Source organism: Chamaea fasciata, unplaced genomic scaffold (genome assembly GCF_029207755.1).
Source record: "Chamaea fasciata isolate MVZ Bird 193981 ecotype frontalis unplaced genomic scaffold, bChaFas1.0.hap1 SCAF_22, whole genome shotgun sequence".
Classification (NCBI taxonomy): Eukaryota; Metazoa; Chordata; class Aves; order Passeriformes; family Sylviidae; genus Chamaea; species Chamaea fasciata.
In genome coordinates this window covers 898,254-918,480 of record NW_027094107.1, presented here as the reverse complement: position 1 = coordinate 918,480, position 20,227 = coordinate 898,254, and the positions used below count along the sequence as shown (strand labels likewise).

The 20,227-nt window shown below is 46.8% G+C and overlaps 2 protein-coding genes across 4 annotated transcripts in view; one reads left to right on the top strand and one right to left on the bottom strand.

The window, feature by feature from the left end:
• The window catches only part of LOC136300243 (calpain-5-like), a 40,269-nt gene extending 27,703 nt beyond the window's left edge, over nt 1–12,566 (top strand). For 2 of the 3 annotated variants that reach the window (XR_010723649.1, XR_010723650.1), the window contains 8 exons: nt 384–461; nt 1,607–1,802; nt 4,868–4,990; nt 6,779–6,981; nt 7,986–8,107; nt 8,388–8,524; nt 9,403–10,371; nt 10,745–12,566. Coding sequence is in view for 1 of the 3 variants with exons in the window: in XM_066202495.1 (XP_066058592.1) it covers nt 384–461; nt 1,607–1,802; nt 4,868–4,990; nt 6,779–6,981; nt 7,986–8,107; nt 8,388–8,524; nt 9,403–9,585 (1,042 nt within the window). In the remaining 2 variants the exon portion in view is untranslated. Of the gene's footprint in view, nt 1–383; nt 462–1,606; nt 1,803–4,867; nt 4,991–6,778; nt 6,982–7,985; nt 8,108–8,387; nt 8,525–9,402 lie in introns of all 3 variants that reach the window. The other variant, XM_066202495.1, reaches the window with a different exon arrangement.
• A 711-nt stretch (nt 12,567–13,277) lies between these two features.
• On the bottom strand, nt 13,278–17,057 carry LOC136300141 (serine/threonine-protein kinase PAK 3-like). Its single transcript, XM_066202311.1, has 5 exons — nt 16,917–17,057; nt 16,131–16,230; nt 15,817–16,013; nt 13,994–14,140; nt 13,278–13,406 (listed from the first exon to the last, which is right to left on the bottom strand). Exons 1-5 carry the CDS (start codon nt 17,055–17,057, stop codon nt 13,278–13,280), a joined length of 714 nt encoding a protein of 237 aa, XP_066058408.1.
• Nucleotides 17,058–20,227: the final 3,170 nt, after the last annotated feature.

Below are 20,227 nucleotides of genomic sequence, written 5' to 3'. Positions count from 1 at the left end.
AGGTTTCATTTGAGGGGCCTTCAGGGAATGGAGTCAATCTCCTGTGACCTTGGAAACCAGCTGTTTAAGTGTTTAGGAGTCCTAATGGAGGGTGTGACAAAGGAAATCAATAAAGTTCTGCTCTACTTGAGCCTATTTCCTATTCATCTCTTTCTTTTTTAGTAGCTTTCAAACCAATTAATGTTTTAAAACTGCTCCTGAAAGCCTCACACTTTCATCAATATCATCTGCCCTTTCGGTACTCTGATACTCCTTTTAAAACCATGGACCAGGAGAGATTTTTACTACAGTTTTTGTTTCCACGTGAGAGTTTTTATTTTCAAGTTATTAATAATCTTAATGGATTTTTTTTGTGTTTTTTTTTTTTAATTATTTCCTTTTAGTTCTGAAGAGTGGAAGAAAGTCAGCGATTCCGAGCGTAAGAATTTGGGGCTCACCATTGAGAACGATGGAGAGTTCTGGTGAGTGGGAGTGATGTGAGGGATTTGAGACATTGGCTGCACTGAGTAACTGTCATTAATCTGCCATTTAACAGCTTCAAAACCAGATGGACAAAGTTATCCCAACGTCTGTTCCTTTCAAACTCCCAAGGGATGACAGGGAAGAATAATAAAAATGGGTTTAAAACTGGTGGAACAAAACTAGTAGCTCTCAGAATCTATTGTCTATATCTAGGATAACCTCTCAGAAACCCGGAGAACACGTGCTGGTTTACCCGACACCATGCCCAATACTGAACACTGTTTAGACCAGTTACATTTTGAAATGGGTAAAAATCTCTGAGGAAGTACCATGTGCATTTCACACCTTGTTCGCTGACTACTGTGCCTGTCTGTAGGTCAGCCAACTCTAAAACTAGAGTTGCATCCAGTGAATTTTGATATTTTTCGGTGTTTTCCGGCATGGGAATGAGAAGTGTTCATTCTCTATACAATGTCTAGAGCCTTGCTTAAGGCTTAGATCCTCAGCCCAGCAGGTCCTTCAGGAGATGATCAATATTGGCTCAGAGTGAAAAGAGCCCTGTTGGCTTTGTCAGGGCTGGCAGCCGCAGGCGTTGGCTCTGGGCCATGAATAAGGCAGGCCATGATGGTAATTCAAAGAGACAAGCTGTTTTTCAGTTGCTCTGCAGTCCAGCCCGTTCCTTTAGCAGGCACAGGTGAGATGGGGTTAAATACAAGCTCTGTCCAGAGTGCAGAGGATTGAGTCATGCTCAGGGACAGATGTGACAATAAGGACTGTAGTAATGAGGAGGGGATCCTGCATTAATTGCAGGTGATCTCTTCGGCCTTTGTGAAATATCTTATCAAATCCAGCCTGGGAGGTCCAGCCAGTCCTTTGGGCTTAGGAGATGCAACAGAACAGATCCTGATCTGACCAAGCACACTGAGTGATGCTGCTCTGAATTAAGCTCTAAAACTCTCTGATTGTGGCTTCACAAGTATTTCCACATGGGAAGTTTCCAGTGAATCAGTTTGTCCCCTAGACAGCTGAGCAATGCATGCTCTTCAAATTACTGAAAGATTTTGTGTTTTGTTTTGGCTCTTTGCGTGAATATCACTGTTTATATTTAAACAATCCATTACTTCCCTGGTGTTCCGTGGAGCAGGATGACGTTTGAGGACTGGTGTAAGAATTTCACGGATGTGGACATCTGCAGGACTGTGAACACCTCCTACTTCAGCTTCCACAAGACCTGGGAGAAGGAAATTATGTTTGGGGCTTGGGCAAAGCATCCAGAGCCCCTGCTGAACCGATCTGGGGGCTGCTTTGATAACAGAGACACCTTCCTGCAGAACCCCCAGGTGGGAAGTTTTGTGAGGTCTTGACGTGTACCCACTTTAGCTGGGGCTCCTGAAGTATCCACCCTGTTAGGGAGTTGGCAGTGACCACTGGACAGAAATCTCATTGCCCTGGGAGTGTGCTGTGTACTGCATGTTTCGGTGATTTTGTTGCAATTTCTCAGAAGGGTTTAGATATTTATTTAGGACTGATCATGCTTGGGGCTGGTGAGTCACACACACAGCAGAATTACTGACGTCCTGCCTGGACTTCTTTCATTTTCCCAGTCACAGAAAGGCAACAAGTCTGATTTTCTACTGACAGAATTCAACCCCTTGGACAACTTGGGGATTTGATCCACTTTGTTAAGTCAGTATCCCTTGGCAATAATGGAAGACTCAAGTACCTGGTCTCTTCCCCAGCCTCGCCCTCTCACCAGCATTACAGAATTTTCCTTGTCTCATCCTACCTGGTCACTTCAAGCTATTCAATTTATCTGTCCATCCATTCCTATTCCCTTTCCCACCTTCCAGCCCTTCTCTCTCCCACTACGTGCAAATTCAGGCATTGAACTTCTGTTACTGTCCGTGGGGTCTGGGCACTTGCTCTGTCAGTTACTACTTTGAAAATGGATCTTTCTGTCCAGGTTAATCAAAGATGAAAATGGATCTTTCTGTCCAGGTTAATTAAAGATAGTTTTGCCTCTGCTTCTCTGCACTTGCCAGGGAGGTTTCTGCCTGCAGCCTCTGTTTTCAGAGCAGGAGGCTGGAGCAGTGCAGCCTCTGCTGCTCAGACCAGATCTCAGATTTCCCAGCTCATCCTGCAGCTCTTCACTGCTCTGCCTTCTGCCAGTGCCTCGTTTCCAGGGTGTGATTTAATTCAGGTCTTGCCCTGTAAGATTCTGGGTGTGTTCCAAGTGCTTGTCTGATCTCATTTGTAAGTGTTCAGCTGTCTCAGAGAACAAAATACACACTGCTCCAGCTGAGTGCAGTGCCTGATGCAGTGGGAGGCCTCTGGATTCCAGTGTTCTCTCTGGGCCAGTTGATTAAAAGGCTCTTAGCAGCAGCGCTGGAACACATTTATGTTATTTTAGGGCCATTACAGGTTACTGTGGCTCACCCCACCATCATCTAGAGATGATCTCTGTCTGTTCTCCTGGCACTGAGGCCTCCTGGGAGGTTTATCTGTGCTGGGAGGGATTGTCACACTTCCAGTCCCTTCGATAAGGTAATTTCTGCCAAGTATTTGTGTGTTCTACAGTCACCTGCTGACTTCTAGATCATCAAGACAGCTGAAGTGCCATCAGTAGGTCACAGCTGCAGAGCTTCATCAGACCAGGAGAACTTTCCTGGTCCCTCTTGTTCCCCTCCCACCCCTCCATGGCCTTGGAACCCTCCGGGCTGCCTGAAGGGATAACCCTGCGTATGGTTCAAGAAGTACAATGTGCCTTACTGGGTGTTGCTGCATGTTTATATCTCATTTTTAAGGTTCTCTTGCAACCCCTGGGACTCTCCCGGGGCCCTGAGCTTTCTCTGCTGCCATAGGTGACATAAAACACAAATCAGAGCTTGGATGGGGCCTCGTTCGCCAGAGGGGTGTGGATGGTCCTGTAACCAAGGCAATCTCCATATCTACCTCAGAGCAAAGCTCAATAGTTTGCTTTTCAGCAACAGCCGAAGGAGAAGGGAGGTGGGAACTGAACTTATGTTGATATTCCTCTCCATGCTGCCAGGGAATTTCTGCTTAACTCAGAACATGTGGTGCACATTGTACCCAGCTGTGCACTGCTGCAGGTTTATGTTTCTGTTTATTTTCTTCACATTTAAATGTCTTTGAGGATGGGAGAGCGCAGCATCTGTCCAAACTCGGGGTAAATAATGTCCCTCCACTGGTCCTGGCAACTCAGGTCTGCCCTCTGCATGCACAAAGCAAAACTTAAAGGAGTCTCTAATAAAGAACAAATTAATTAAATTTGTTTTCATGTAAAGAAGCGCCTGGCTGACCTTCTTTTGTTCATACTTACTTATGAACTGGTCTGGTAGTGATTTCTAGTAATGTACTGTTCAAGTTGGATTTAGTAAAATGGGAACTGCTGCCTAAACTTGAGATAAATTCCTTTGAATTGTCTTAAATCTGAGTTGACTCAAGTTTACTGTAAAGAGATTGGATAAAATATTGGCATGTCAAAGATGCAGGAGTCTTTCTTAGCTGCTTTTTAGGTATTCAGGAAAACTGAGAAGTCCAAGAGCAGCATTCCTGTCATTCTCATTAAATAGGAACTGTAGGTGCAGAACAAAGTGCCTTTGAAATAAGATTTGAAAGATTCCTTCATTTGCAGGCCCTATATAAAGATGTTTGAAATTTACAGGCACTGTTCAGTTAACAGGAGAATCGAAAATTATCTAACACCCCATGTGGAGTCTGTTGGTTTATTTTTTTAATCTCACTCCTGATTTACAGCTAAATAAAACTTCATCTTTCGTCTTTTACTTTCAAATGAGGTGTCCTCCTGCTGACTCCAGTGGTTTTGTAGCTTTGTCCCAGGCTGTCCTTTATGTGAGTTCATAGAATCAGAGAATCATGGGATGGTTTGGGCTGGGAGGGACCTTAAAGCTCATCCCAATTCCCCCCCATGCCATGGGTGAGACACCTTCCTCTATCCCAGGGTGCTTCAAATCCCATCCAGCCTGGCCTTGGACACTTCCAGGGATCCAGGGGCAGCCACAGCTGCTCTGGGCACCCTGTGCCAGGGCCTGCCTGCCCTCCCAGGGAAGGATTTTTTCCTAACATCCAGTCTAAACCCACCTTACTTCACCTTAAGGTCATTCCCCCATGTCCTATCACTAAGATTACCATTTCCATCAATACCTTTTATTTACCTGACACTTTCGATTTTAAGATCCTTATTATGAGCATTGATTTTCCGCCTGTGAATTGCTGGGGATGTCTGTCACGCGGAGACTCTCCTTCCTCCCCCGAGTGCATTTCCATTTCCCTCCTTTGTGTGCACATATTTCCTTGGTGATGGCTTTTCCGTCAGCCTCCTGAGGCAATTCCAACAGCTCTCCTCTCTCCTCTCTCCTCCCAGTACCTCTTTGATGTCAAGAAGGCCGAGGACAAAGTGTTGGTGTCCTTACAGCAGGAGGATCGGCGCAAGTACAAGAAAGAAGGGAAGGGAGACAACATCACGATTGGCTTTGAAATACTCAAGGTAGGCAGCTCTGCACTCCTGGGGCAGAGTTTGTTCAGTTTGTTTGCCTGTGGGCCTGATATTTCTGGGCATGAGAGATTTTAGCCTGCTAGCAGCGGCTAACTTTTTCCCAAGGAAAAATTTCTCAAGAAAGCTTCTTCTCAAAACAATCTTAGCAAACAACTGTCCTTTCTCAAAACAATCTTTCCCCAGGTGGTGGTTTGCTGTTTCTCTAGTTTAACCCATGGCATTAGAGAGGTGTCGTTCCTATTCACCAATCGTGTAAAGTCTGTATGGGAACACCTTATAAAATGTAGTAAGAATTAGACAATAAAGCCTTTTTCTATGCTCTTTGCCTTCTGAAATATTTGGAGCCTCTCATCTTTCTTTCGTGTCCTACAACAACATTTGCCCAGTCCTGTTTCACCCTGACACTGAGATTTTTGGCAGACAGAGCCAGGATTATCCCGGGGTCTGGCTCTGTGCTCAAACTTTGTGTGGGCACTGCACTCAGGCCATGGCAACTCGAGTGAATTTAGTTCAGCTCAAACTCTATTTGAACACATTTCATTTATTTGAAATAAATGATTTTTGCCCCTTACAAAAGAATTTTAAGTGCTTTTCTTACCCCCAGACTTTCTATAGAATGGCAAAATTATATTAATGCTTAACACATGGAGTGTTTTTTCTCCTTCTTCTGCCTCCATTTCATCAGCAAATACATCCAGGTGAATGAAGTTGAAATGTTTGCGGTTTTTCTGTTGCCACTTAGAAAAAAAGGGTTTTCAAAAGCTGGACTAGAAAGCGGGAAATGAATATATGGGAAAAGGAACCACAGGGATCCCAAAAGGTAATTTAACTTCACTCTCAAGGCAAATTGAGTAAAATAGAAACACTCAAACTCAGAGAAGGAAGGAAACAAAGAACCAGCAGCTTTTCTGCTCTTCCACTGAGGACTGGGGTAATCCTGGCGTCTGTTGCTACAGCTCCTAGGATTACATTAAATCTATGGCCCTGCCCTAAAAAAAGTCAGGTTTTTTTTGTTAGATCTGCTGACATCTGCATCACACCCACTCGTTTGCCAATCACCTGCTAACGACATACATTGAAAAATGTCGTTGCAGAAAGCAGAATCATTTCCCTTGTTCACACCTGTAATTTGGAAAGGCTTGACAAAGAAAATCACACCTTCTTAGAAGTTTCAGTGCTCTATTTTTATTTCTGATCAATAATTTTTCTATTTTAGGCATATTCTAACACCCCGAGCTCATTAGCATGACTAAAGGCCTTGGGAAGAGAATGAAGGGCTGCCTTTGCCCCAAGAGCTGCCTGAGAGTTTAGTTTAGATTTAAACTGTGCTCTGGCAAATACCAGTCCCCTGGAAAGGATGTTGAGTTAAGCACAGCTTCAAGGCTTAGAACAAAACATGAATGGTTATTCTGTGGCTTTTGTATTCAGGAAAGGGCAAGGAAAATCCAGCTGTGTGCATCTGGATTGGGAGCCTGCTGTGAAAGGCTAGGGAAAGGAGCAGAGGGATCTCAGCCTTGGCTGGGCAGGGGCAGTCCTTGGGCTGTGTGTCCGTCCCTGGAAGTGTTCCAAGCTCTGCAGTAGCATCACATCATTCCTTTCAGCGGGTTCCTGTCTTTGCCAGCCCCAAACTTTCACCTGCCACAGTTCAAGTGGATGAGAAAACACTTGCCAAACGATTTTTTATTGCACCTGTGGTTTTATGGCCGTGAAAAGCTGTGTGGTGCCCAGGCAGAGGCCTGCCCCTTAGCCCTGCTGGCACTAACCCCTCTCCTGCTGCAGGTGGAGGACAACAGGAGGTACAGGCTGCACAAGCTCACGGTGCAGGAGAGAGTGGCCACGTCTCCCTACTCCAACACCCGCAGCGTGTTCCTGAGGAGAACCCTGCAGCGCGGCCGCTACGTCCTCGTCCCCACCACCTTCATCCCCGGGGTGCCCACAGCCTTCCTCCTCAGGCTCTACACAGACGTGCCCTCAAAACTCAGGTGGGTGGCCTGTGGGAGCTGACAGTGGTCAGAACATGGATTCTCAGGCTCCAGGCAGTGCCTTGAGGCCTGTGGGGAAGCCAAGGACAAACTCTCTCAGTCTGGCCTGGGAAATCATGGAGGAACCCAAAACAACCTTGCAGATTTCCTCCGCCTGACACCTGGTGTTTTCCCAACTTGTTTACTGGTAGAGATGTTTACAACAAGGTGGTGCCCTAAAGGATCAATCCCATTCATTGTACCCAAACACTGTATAAAAGAATCTGTCTTTCAATAAACTTTGCTATGAGCCCTCTGAAGAAATCAGAGTTCTAGGTGTCGCTACACGAGCCCTGCTGAATTGAAACAATAGTGGCGCTCCCAGCTGCAGGAGATCCCCCTTAGCCCCCAGGCTGCAGCTCCATGGAAAGGAGTTGCCAGGTCCAACACCCCTGAATCACTCATGTGGCTCCAGACCTGGGCCCTGGAGACATCAGGGGCACCTCTGAGAACCTCCAGGTTTGTGCATGGTCAGTTTATGGTTTATTAACTAAACACGGTCAATGTTTAGTTAGGGACCTCTTGGACGATTCATTTTGAGTCTTTTGGCTTTTTTAGTTCAGTTCTTGTTGTGGCCTCCAGTTCTAGGTCAGGACACAGAGCACTGGTGTTACTTGTTTCTGCGACCATCTCCTCTGAAAGAGGAGATGCTGCAAGAGTAGAACCAGTGCTTCATGAATCAGGGCAACTGCATTTATTTCTTGATTTGATACTATTTTCCACTATTTAAAATTGGGATGGTTTTTTTACCACTTCTGCTTCCACGCAAAAGATAACACAAATTTGTTTTACTTTGCTTTGCTCTATTTTTGTTTCTTGCATCTGTCATTTCTGTACCATGGAATTCAAAAACAGCAGATGAGGAAAAAGTACAAATCTTGTGTTCTAAAAATGCCAGATTTCCACAACCATTGATTGTTTGCTTGACATTCTTTGCTTAGGTTGTTTTTACCATGATTTTTCAGGGAGCTGAAGGCAGATAGGCCTAAAATGACGTGTTGGAGTCTTCTTTGTGGCTACCCACGCAGAGTCACCCAAATCAAAGTCCACTCTGCAGAGGGTTTGGAGAAACAAGACGGATCAGGAGGTGAGTGGATCCAGGTTGGACAGGGCTTGGAGCACCCTGGACAGTGGGAGGTGTCCCTGCACATGACAGGGGTGGAGTAGATGGGCTTTAAGGTCTCTCCCAACCCAAACCTTTCCATGATTCTGTTTTCACCTGGACAGGGAACAATGGCTGTGACCTGCTCTGGTGCCCTGTCCTGTGGTGCTGCCAGGCACAGGAGGGGACTGTCCCTGCTGGGTTTCTGGGCAGCTCTCAGCTGCCACGCTGTGTGCCCAGAGCTGTGCTGCTGCTTGTGTTCCAGGAGCAGATCCCTACGTGCTCATCAAGTGTGAGAACCAAAGCCGGCGCTCCGCGGTGCAACGTGGCACCACCAGCCCCATCTTCAACACCCAGGTCATCTTCTACAGGAAGGACATCGACAGTCCTGTCACCATCCAGGTGAGACAGCCATAGGGCAGCTGCCCAGGGCAGGGAGGGCAGCACAGAGCATCCCTGGGCTTCTCTGGGCCAGCTTTTCCTTCGTGTGACAACACCCAGGAGAGAAGAGTGAGAGCCTCTGTTCCCCTAGCTGGGCTCTGCCTGGAGCTCTGCTGCTGCTTCTCCCCCACAAACACCAGCTGATGGCACTCAGGGAGCAGAAGGCAAATTTCATTCCAAGGCATATTTCATTCCAAGGCACATCTCATTCCAAGGTATGTCTCATTCCAAGGCTTTGAAAGAATTTACAGGATTCCTTTTGCCTCGTGTGGTACCTGATGAAACAAAGAGAAGCCAAGTGTTGTCCAGAGTCAGTGTTTGAGGCAAAACTGAAGCTCAGGCTGTTATTAAGAAGTTATTTTACCCTGAATTCTAGTCCTGTGAGGACTAGACCTCACTGTTTACCTCAGCACTAGCTGGGGAAATAGAGCTTGGTGTTGAATGATGCAGTCCAGGAAAACTTTCTCTTCAGTCTAGTCTGTGGGCCAGACTCTGAAACTCCAGCACTGAGGAGATGCAGAGATGAGCACAGGCAGGCAGAGAACCACAGACAGGTTATTGTAGGTAGGTTTTACTGCTGATGAGCTAAAAAAGGTCATTTTTATTCCTCTCCTAGGCAGGCTGTGACCTAGAAAGCAAAAAGCTGCATTTCGCTCCTTATTTGCATAGTCTATGTAAATGAGCATGCAAATTCGGACTCTCCCCTCACGCTCTCTAGACAATTAGCTAAATTTAGACTCGCACCCCCTCCTCGCCGCTTTTCCAAGGGGCTAACGGGGGGTGACTCTTCCCGGCGGAGTGTGACAGCGGCGGCTTTATTGGCGTCTCCTCCCCGGCAGGTCTGGAGCAGCGGCCTCCTGCGGGACGGGTTCCTGGGGCAGGCGGTGCTGGCCGCGTCCCCCGGCGAGCCCCGGCAGCAGCGGCGGCTGCGGCTGCGGGGCAGCGGCGGCGGGGACGCGGCCGAGCTGCCGGGTCACATCAGTGTCACCGTGCTGAGCAGCGACGACCTCGCCGAGCTCTGAGCGCCGCCGAGCCACGCGGAGCTGTCGCCTCTCGGGAGCGCGGGGTGCACATCAGCATAATCGCTTTAAAAAGTGGGAGAGGGGGGGGGAATAGCCCCGCAACTCTTCTCGTTATCGCGGAGAGGCGCTGGGAGAGGGGGGAAATGCATATTTATACGCGTCTATGCTCGTGGTGCGGCTCACGCGGTAGGAGAGGGGCCAAATGGGATGCTGGCAGATGAGTTCGTGAGGGTGTGAGCATCTTGCCAGCAGCATCGGGGAGGATGCAGGCAGGAACGGCTGCGGCTCCATCGGGCACCCACCGGCAGCTTGGGGATTGGCAAGTACAAGGGGGATTCACGGGGATTTTTTTTCTCCCCCATATATATTTCTTGATAAATTTCACTACAGATTAGGTGTTTCTGTTCCTTGGTGAAAACTCGAGGAGCTCAGTCACAGCTCGTGGCCTTAAGACCAGTCTTGCCAGGACACATTAAAATAGAGGGGCAGACCTCGCAGTGCCTGTTTGAACACCACAGCAAATAAGAGCTTTTTCCACCCAAAAGGCTCTCAGATTCACTTTCTGGTTCTTCTCTTCTCCTCCTCGAGCTGGTGACTCACAGTGTGGTATCTCTGTCCAAAGGCACCTGACAGTTCAGCCGTGGCTTTGCTCAGAGCACAGATTCAGCAGTGGGAGCCTCCTTGCTTTGTTTAAACCGCACAATGCTAAAAAATGGAATAACAGCCCTCTTGTTTTGGTCGACGTAGCACCAGCCTGAAGGAGGAGAAAATGAGCTCATGAGAAGGGTGAGTTTGTAAAAGCAGGGTGCTGTTCCCTGGCAGGTGGCAGGTCTCACTCTCCAAATTTTGCAGTCATTTATAGCTGGCACGGCTGATGTTTGATGGAGTTTCGCTGGGGTACCATGGGGGATGGGTTGTTATTTCACATTTCCCTGACAGCAGGGGCCTGGTGCCAGCTCCTCCCTTCCCCTGCAGCCCATGGCAGGGTTCCCTCAGCAGCTGTCTGGGGTGGGCACGCTGGGCAGTGACCCTGGCACTGCACGGGGCTCTCTGTGCCAGACACTCACAAATGGATTTTACACAGCTGCAGATTCTGGGTGCTAAAGTGAAGCTGAAGGACTGTTCTGCCTTTTTTTTTTTTTTTTTTTTTTTTTTACAGCCAGGAAATTGGGATTTCTATGTGCCTCGTAGCCACTTCAGCCGCACTGTGCGATTTTTACGATTTATGAAATGGCCCTTGACAGAGTTAATGTTTTCACAAAAGGCTTTGAAGTCTCCTCAGGGCTCCAAAAGGATCATTGCTGTGGTAGGAAAATGCTTTCTCTGACACGATGGACTGTGGGGCTGTGAGTGATGCTGCAGTGCCAGCTTAGCTGCATGTACCAAGGACCTAAATCCAGCTCTTTTCAGACACTTTGGGCTCAGCCTGTTTGGCACAGCAGAGATCTTGTCAGAGGTGTGAGCTACACGCCCCACAGGCAAGTGACATTCTCTGCAAGCTCGTGGCTTCAGGGCTGCTTGCTCTCACAAATGTTTGTAAACTGAGAACTCTCTCTTTAAAGCGTGAACTGTCTCATGCAGACCAGATCTTGGACAATGGGAACTGCAAATGTCAGGGCTGCCCTAGTCCTGCGCTGAGACCTGTTTGCTTTGCTTTTCCTCACACGCTGTTTCAGGCTGTGGGATTCCTGCAGTGTTCCCTGTGGGATGGGGCCATTCCCAGGGCTTGGCTTACCCAGGGGTCAGTGTTTAGCCTGAAAAAAGTTCCACTCCAAGGTGGCACCAGGGCTTTGTGCCTCCCTGCCCCACGATTTGGCTGAGAAAGCTCCTGAGGGTACAAAGCCACCTCAGCTCCAAGCTTGGCTCTTCCCTTGGAGCCCCACAGCCCTGGCGCCAGTGCCAGCACCACCATCCTGTCCCAGCCTCTGGGAAGGGTTGTCCCCAGCACCAGTGGGACAGAGGGAGCGTGACCAGCAGTTCCTGGGCATGTAGAGCCTGGCAAAGTGGGAAGTCAGGGTGGGGAGCAGAGACATGGTGATTTTAGGCCTTGATCATCCCCCAGTTTGTCCCCGCGGCATGGGGACAGGCACTGCTGGCCAGTGCTGCCCTGAGGGACTGACAGAGCTGCGGGAGGCTCAGCAGGATGCCTGGACCTCTGCAGGGATTATTTTGGGGAACTCTTTGGTTTTCCCATCAGGAGGAGCTGATCCAGCCTGGGAACACAGCTGGCTCTGCTGGCTCACAGATGCTTCTGCCTTCCCAGGTGAAGCAAGGCAAGGGCAGGCTGACAGGGGCTTGTGCTGCTGCCTGCTCCTAACATTGTTAGTTAAAATTGTTAATTTTTTAACAATTAACATCACCATGTGGGAAAACACGTTGGGGTTGGTTTTATGGGAAGGGGGGAAAGGGCTGCGTGTATGCACACACTCGAGCCACCTCAAAAATGCAAACAGGTGGAAATGGGTGTAAAACGTTTCATTGCAAACTTTTGTAACTTTTCGATACGAAGTAACCTAAATAAAATTTTGCAAAAAAAAAAAAAAAAAAAAAAAAAAAAAAAAAAAAATTTACAATTTTAGCGATTTCTGCGGCGGCGGCGGCCGCGAGAGGGCGCTCGGTGCCCACCCACACAGGCGTGACCACGGCCAGGTACCGACACCTGCCCGCGGCCGGGGGCAACACAACCCGATAAAAACGGGGTTTGATTTATAGAGGATGCCACACGTTATCCTATACACGCTATTAGATCTCTCTGTACACCGGGTAACAGTTAGAGAAGTGCCTCTGAGTGCATATAAAAAAATTATAAATATACACACTATGTATATATATATATATATATATATACATACACACACTATATATGCACACACCATATATATGTATAGATATATTATTTTTTATATTTATATATATTTTTAATATATATATAAGGAGCATTATATATATAGTGCAGGAGAGTTATGGGGGGTGTGTGCATAGGGGACAATAAGAGCTACAAAGTAAATGTATGTCCATAGCTCTGTAACACACTATCTATACATATAATTATAAGTATATTAAAAACATTCATAGAGTTCTATAATAATAATATATATTCTATAAATATTTATACATATAATAATTGTACATATATATAATATACACATATATGTATACATACGTATATATATACATACATACATATATATATGTATACATATATATACATACATGACTATTGTGTGTCTATGTACATTTGCACACCCCCCATTTAGCAATCTATGTTAGGTACGTATCTTTCTCTGTAACCTCCATATATTATATGTTTTGTGCCAACATGTTCTGCCAGGTGGAGGGAGGACGGGGAATTCTGCGAACACTCCACAGTCCCAGCTGACTGTGTGTATCCAGCAGGATGTTTTGACTGCCCCATTCCTCACTTGCTTTTGCCTGGAAATGCAATTGTACTTTCTTCCTCATCCTGAAGTGCCATGACTGGGCAAAACCCAACCCATGGGCAATACCCAACCCATGGGCATTGCAGAGGCAGCTTGGGCTCGAGCTGATGAAAGAAGGACTCCCCATTTCCAAACCACACCATAACCCCCATAACTGGGACTTTCCATCTTTAAGAAACAACCAAGAATTCGGAGGTGAGTGTAACCATTGAGTGAGAAGGGAGCAAATGTTCCAGAGGAGGAGTGAGAATTTTATTCCTGGTTTTGGTCTGAGCTGGCAGAGTTGGTATGCAGTGATTCCATGGCCTGGCAGATTCTCCTGGTAATCCCAATCATTTCAGGCAGGACAGAGAGACTCACGGCTCTTTTTAAAAATGGATGCTGACCAAAAGGGGAAAAAAAGAAAGAAAGGAACCATTAATTTCCAAGCCCAGTTTCTCACAAGAGGAAGCAGGATTCCTCTGCTTACCAGAAATACACATAAATAGGACTGAGGGGACCATCTCCACCTCAGTCTTAATATTCAGGACCTTGCTGTCAGAGGCAAACACAGCCCAGCAATCCCATTAATCAGTTAATCAAGGTGTCTTCAGCTTGCTGGGATTTTGGCCCTGCCAGCACTTTGGGAATGTCATTTGCTGCCTCGGGGCTTTTTTTCATTACAGGAAACTCATAGGACACTCACTTAAGTTCCTTCTTTCTAAAGGTGGGGGATATATTAGTTGTCAGAAAAGAGGAGTGCAAGCTGTTCCACAGGGAACTCCAAGGAATGTTGATCCCATCAGGATTTAGGCCTGTGCTGTTCTGAAGAACACTGAGGTGCAGGTTTTCAGCACCAAGACGAGAACAGCCGTATCTCTGACTGCTGGGCTGGGACTGGGTTCCTCTTCCACCAACACCACTTTGGGCCTCCGCACCTGGCACCATTCTACTGCAGTTCTCTTGCCACCAGCTAAAACTGAATGCACTCCCAAAATACAACCCTGCTCCCTGGCTGTCCAGAGGACGCTGGGGTCGATGTGCAGGCAGGAGTGCAGGAAGGTGTGGAACAGGACTGACATCCTGTTGGGCATCCTCAGAGGGGGGTGCCTGTTCCGGACGATCAGGCGCTCAGCCTGGGGACAGAGCAAGCACAGGACAGCCACTGACCACCCCTGGGCTCAGCCTGGGGACAGAGCAAGCACAGGACAGCCACTGACCACCCCTGGGCTCAGCCTGGGGACAGAGCAAGCACAGGACAGCCACTGACCACCCCTGGGCTCAGCCTGGGGACAGAGCAAGCACAGGACAGCCACTGACCGCCCCTGGGCTCAGCCTGGGGACAGAGCAAGCACAGGACAGCCACTGACCGCCCCTGGGCTCAGCCTGGGGACAGAGCAAGCACAGGACAGCCAGTGACCACCCCTGGGCTCAGCCTGGGGACAGAGCAAGCACAGGACAGCCACTGACCACCCCTGGGCTCACAGCTCCACTGCAGCCTGTGGACTCAATATTTTCTGAGCTTGAAAAGAGCTTCTCTTCTCAAGGGAAACTTTTCAACAGTTTTCTTTTCCCCAAAACCACCTTGTGTAAACAATATTCCTTTCCCATGACAACAGGTGTTGTTGGCTATTTCTGTTACTGAGCCAATGGGAGAGGTGTCAGCCCTATGGAACAATAATGTGTGTTTTTAGTGCAGTATGTTATAAAAGGGCTGAATGAATTGTAAATAAAGGTTGTGATTTCTACTGCCTCCTGACTGGAGTCAAGCATCTTTATTTCGTGTCCCATTGAGACAGCAGGCCCCTCCTGGCTTTCTGGCAGCTCCTGTGATCAGCACTGGGGGGTAAGGAAGCAGGGAATTGTCAGCCCCCAGAGCAGGGATGATAATGGCCCTGAGTGTAGCTCAGCTGGTCAGAGCGTGGTGCTGAGAACATCAATCCCCAGACAGGCCATTCACTCAGGAGCTGGATTTGGTAATCCCAACTCAGGGGATTTGGTAATCCCAATTTTGGGTCCCTCCCAACCCAGAATATTCTGGGATCTGGAAATAATTCTCTTCATCTGCGTTTGTTGCCTTATGCAAAATTAATCCAAAAATGGTCTTTCAAGAAAAGTCAGGGAACTGTTTCAAAAAGAGTGGGAGACTGACATCTTCAGAACTGTTGTCTTCCTCACGAATTAACTGTGCAGCATTTACCTTGGTTTCAGCTATTAGTCATGAGATTTTATCCTGAGGTTTTATATTAATGAGATTTTATATCCATGAGATTTTATATTCCTCCACTATTCCTTGCTCATTTGGTTTCAGAACTCATAATTTCATTTTAAGGAATTAGGATCTAAAACCAAAAAACTTCAAAATATGTTTGCTACTAGTATCTTTGCTTAAACACACTTTTAGAAGTTTTTTGGGTAATACATAATTATGGCATCACTAGAAGCACTGACCCTCCCTGAAAGGCACTGGTCTGACTTTGAAAAGACTTCTGGGCCTGCAGTCACACTTGTAATGCTTTTCATAATGATTTCCCAATTTGCTGAAGAAACTTGCTGCTGTCATTCACAGCTCCAGCTCAGAGAGAGATCAAACACAGCAGGAGCCATTCAAGCAGTGCTGAAGGCAAAAAAGGCACATTTTTGCACTGGCCCACATCACTTCTCCTCTGATGAGATGTTCTGCAGGGACATTCCTAGAAGTGGGCCTTGGTGGAACTTTTTCAGGCTGATTTGAGAGGAATTTTGGTTCATGGGAGGCAAAACACGGCACAGATTGACAAGACAGTGGTGTCTGACAGTGTTTGCACCTTACCTTGACAGGGCTTTCTTTAAAGTATGGAGGTTCTCCCTCCAGCATTTCAATGGCCACGATCCCAAGGGCCCAGATGTCCACTTGGGTGTCATATTCCTTTCTTTTCAGGACTTTTGGTGCTACCCAGTAAGGAGAGCCAAGCACTGTGCACTGTGTGCTCCGCTCCGGGGTCAGCGGAGCACACAGGCCAAAATCAGCTGAGGGGAAAAACAAAAATACTGTCAAAACCACCCTGAACCCTGAAACCAAGCACAAGAATTCCCCATTCTACATCTGAGGACACGAGGATGCTGTGCCTGACCACGAATATCTACTCAGTTTCACACATCCGTCCATCCCGAGAAGAATATTGTCGCTTTTGATGTCTCTGTGGATCACATTCCTTGAATGAAGGAAATCCAGGGGTTTGAGGCACTGAGACAAAAAGCCCATGAGGGTACAAATTAATTAACCTCATTTCATCACACAAGAAAAGGAAATGTCTCTAAAAGATTGAATTTCCAGGTGAAACACCAATTGTTGACATATACTCTCCATTCCAAACCCAGCCGGAATGGCTGCGGTGGCTGTGCTCTCTCCATCCAGGTGACACAGGAGGGTTTGTCAAAAAGGAAAACATCTCTCCCTCCATTAGGAAGTGGATTAATTTTGTGTGGGAGGCTGCATGACAAAGGTTTTATGTTGGTCTCAACAGCAGACTTGGAAGTAGCACATTAGTCACTTCTCAGAAGCAAACACCATTGGGGGTGCAATGCTCTCCTTTTAAGCTGAGGGCTGTGAGAAATGAGGCTCTATTTCAATTTGCTGTTCGTTTAAAATTCTGCCACCAGCATGTTTGCTTTTACAGGCCAAGAATGCAGTGCAGACATGCTCCAGTTTAAAGAGGCAAAGCTTAGAATGTTAAATAAATTTAAAAAGAGATTATGACAAAAATGTATAATAACAGAGTGTAAGAAATGCAGTTGGACTGGCAGGCGGCTCACTTAGATGCCCTTTTATTTTACATTTCATAACAGCAGCACTGAAACAAAGCTCTGAACATGAAGTCACTCCTGTCCCAGCCTGCCCAAGCCATTGGAAGCACAAGCAGGGTCCCTCACCTCCTTGCTGATGGCAGCTATCATTCTTTCCTCTATAAAGACTCGGGTGAGAACACTGGTTAAAGTTCCTCCATCCACATACTCCATCACAAGCCACAGGTCTTCATCCACCAGGTAGCTGAGAGAAGAAAACAAAGGCATGGAGATGAATGTGCACAGCTAAATTACCTGGTGGAAAAGGCTGCAGGGGAGTTTTGTTTCCAGGTCACTTGTGAATGGAGGCAGAATGAAATGGAGATATTCCTTGTAGGCAACAGAGTATTTGGGATCTGTGCAGTCTAAATGAGAAAGGCAATTCCATGAAAAAGGAGATTTGTCTTAGATGGCAAATGAGAAAAATGCAGTTTAGTGACAGCAGAGATCAATCTGGAACCAGGACATTTGCCATCAACTGAGTCATTATCTTATCAATTCCACCATTCACTCCAGGAACAAGGCAACACAACTCCAGAGTTATCCATGGGAAGAGGCTCTGCACCACTGAGGACAGATGTTGACCAACCATTTGGAAAACACTGCATAAAATACAACAGCTCTTTTCCACAGTAAGCAACAGAACAGGACAAAATACCAGATAAACTTTTTTCTGCGTTTTTCTGTCTATTTTTTGTGCTGTTTTACCAGTAAATAAACAGAAACTCGGCCAAGAAAATGTAAACTGTTCTTTAATAGTGAATGAATCTGCTCTGCCCAAGAGTCAAAGCAGTTTTCTTTTTTTTTTTTTTTTTTCCCTATTAATAAATTGCATCTGTTGGTTCTCTTTAGCTTGCTGAAAATGTTTCCCTAGAAAAGCTTTCCCAAAATCCCCCTTAGCCATGTGAATTCTATTCTGACTCTGCACAGGAACAGCTCCTGGGTTCAGGAGCACACAGTGTTGGGAAGTTATATTTCCTCATGAAGGTCATCACTATTTTAGCACAGGTTGCTAGTCAAATCCTTTCATTATGGGGAAAAATGATGTTTTCCCTCAGTTCTGAAGATAACTGCACACTTTTTAGAAGCACTTCTGAAAAGCTCTTCCAGTCTGCGTTTTGGGAGTTGGCTGAAACAGCAAAGTGAGGGAATCACAGACCCCCCAGACTGTCCTGTGTAGAGAATAGAACCCACACAGGGTCCCAACACCCCTTTTAGCAGAAGCTGTTGACAGCAGCTCTACCAAACCAAAGGCATTTTACTGGCATTTTTGCTCCAAAATCATCTCAGTTCCTAAGGAAGAGCATAAAGAACACAGTGACCCCAAAGCCAGGCATGCTGTACCTAGGGAAAAGCACAACTTACTCCTCAAACGAGCTGTCACCAGCCAGGGTTTATCCGGATAAAAATACATTGCAGATGTGGCAGACAGAAGGCTACACACTGCAGCACAGATCTACCAGACCATTTTTGCAGAGCTGTGCTAGAACCGTGTGCTAGAACTTGCAGACCAGCATATGACAAAAGTCAGATAAAGCCCTTGCTGGTCTGCAGGCAGCTCTGAGAACTCCTGCAATGCCAGCAGAAGGGGGGCATTGAGGAGTTCTGACTGCAGGGATGTCTTGTTGGAACTGCAGGGACTTGCCAACCTTCCCCTGACGACCCCCTGGGCCCCTGACATCACAGTGGCAGCAGCTGGAGGTTCTGAAATGGTTCCAGGCTGCTGCTTGACCTGCTGGAGGTTCCATGGTGCTCATTCTGAAGCCTGACATCCCTTCAGGGCAGTGAGATGCCAACCTTCCTCCTGACGCAAAGCTCCTGTTTCTGCACGTAACTCATCTGGAAATCAACTCTGCGCTTCCATGCAGTAATGATTTAAGGCTTGACTCGTTTTCCTGGTGATTCTTTGACTCCATGACAAAATTCTTCTCTATTGGTAAACAAAATTGTGCCTTCGGGAGCTTTGCACTGGACTTTTGATGCTCAGTAACAAGAACACCTTGCTGAAATGATCTCTGCTGTCTGACTAGGATAAACCCCACCCTGATACAATTAATTTTCAGCGCACCAGGGAACACTGTGGGGGAAAGACTCTGCCTCTCACAACCCTGACACTGAGGTGCTAAGGATTCTCCTGGTCGAGCTCCTGTAGCTCTTCTCTCAATGTACAGGAAACAGAGCTTGGAAAACTCCTGAGGCCCCTGCAAAAACCTGTTTGTACCCTCAGACGTGAGGGAACCCTGCAGGATCGGCTCCCTCAGGGATATACAGCTCTTCAACCCTTCTCCTCTCCAATTTCTGTGTGCACAGAAGATGTGCTCGGGCTCTGAATAGCTTTTCTCTCTGCAACAATGGAGTATCAGGGCCCTTTCAGAGCATAATTTCACCCATTTTTCTCCCTTCCACCCTCTCATGAATTACTAATTTAAAGTGACTTAATATCTATTCTCTATTCCCCTTTGGCTTTGCATATTTTAATTATGCCTCTTCCTAATCCTCATTTTCCCAGAACAGACTTAAATAACCCAAATTACCCCATCAGTAACTGTCTTTGATAGCTCAGTTATTGCAGCCAATTTGTCACTTTTGCCAAACATGGTATTTTTGAGGGTTTTTTTCTAACACGAAGTGATCACACACTCTGTTCCACCAGCTTTTACCTACAAACCAAAGTGATCTGCTGCATGAAATGCCATCTCCATCCAAAGTCACTTTTTTTTTTTTAATTGCTGCTAAATCACTTCCTGGAAGATTTTAGTGACATTTTGCAGTCTTAACTCCGACTGTCACTGAGGAAAGTGGGGTTGTTGGGAGAACTCCTGTTTGTCTCTGCTCAGCCTGAGCATTGCTCCAGTTCAAAACAGAATGAAAAATGTCCTTAGAAAAGTGATTTTTCTGTAAAACACAGAGGCTTTTGCCAAAATATAATGTTTGCCAAGAGAGCAACATTCACACAGCTATTTCTGCAGTGAGAGGGCAACTGGAAAGAAAAAGAAAGAAAACAAGCTCACACTCGTAGTTAATAATGCAGATATTGGATCCGTCATATTATTTTAGGAAGCAAGGAAAATGTGACCTTAGTATTTTTATTTAACTTTGAAGCAAACTTTTTAAGGGTGAAACTCCATTTATTTTCAGGAAATAGAGATGCCAGGGGCAGGGCATAGGCAGAGAGGGAGGGGCTGCAGGAGCAGACTGTGCCCCTGGAGCTGTGACAAAGGCAGACTGCCAGGCGCTGGGCACAGTCTCTGCCTGTCCCATCAGGGTCCCTGTGTTTTCCCAGTTTGAAAGGAAGCTCCCTGCAATCCCAATCCTTCCTTGCTCCAAGCAGGACCCAGCCCCAACCCACGGAGTGTCCTTAGCAAGGGCAGGAGTAAGGAATGGCATTTGAACACAAG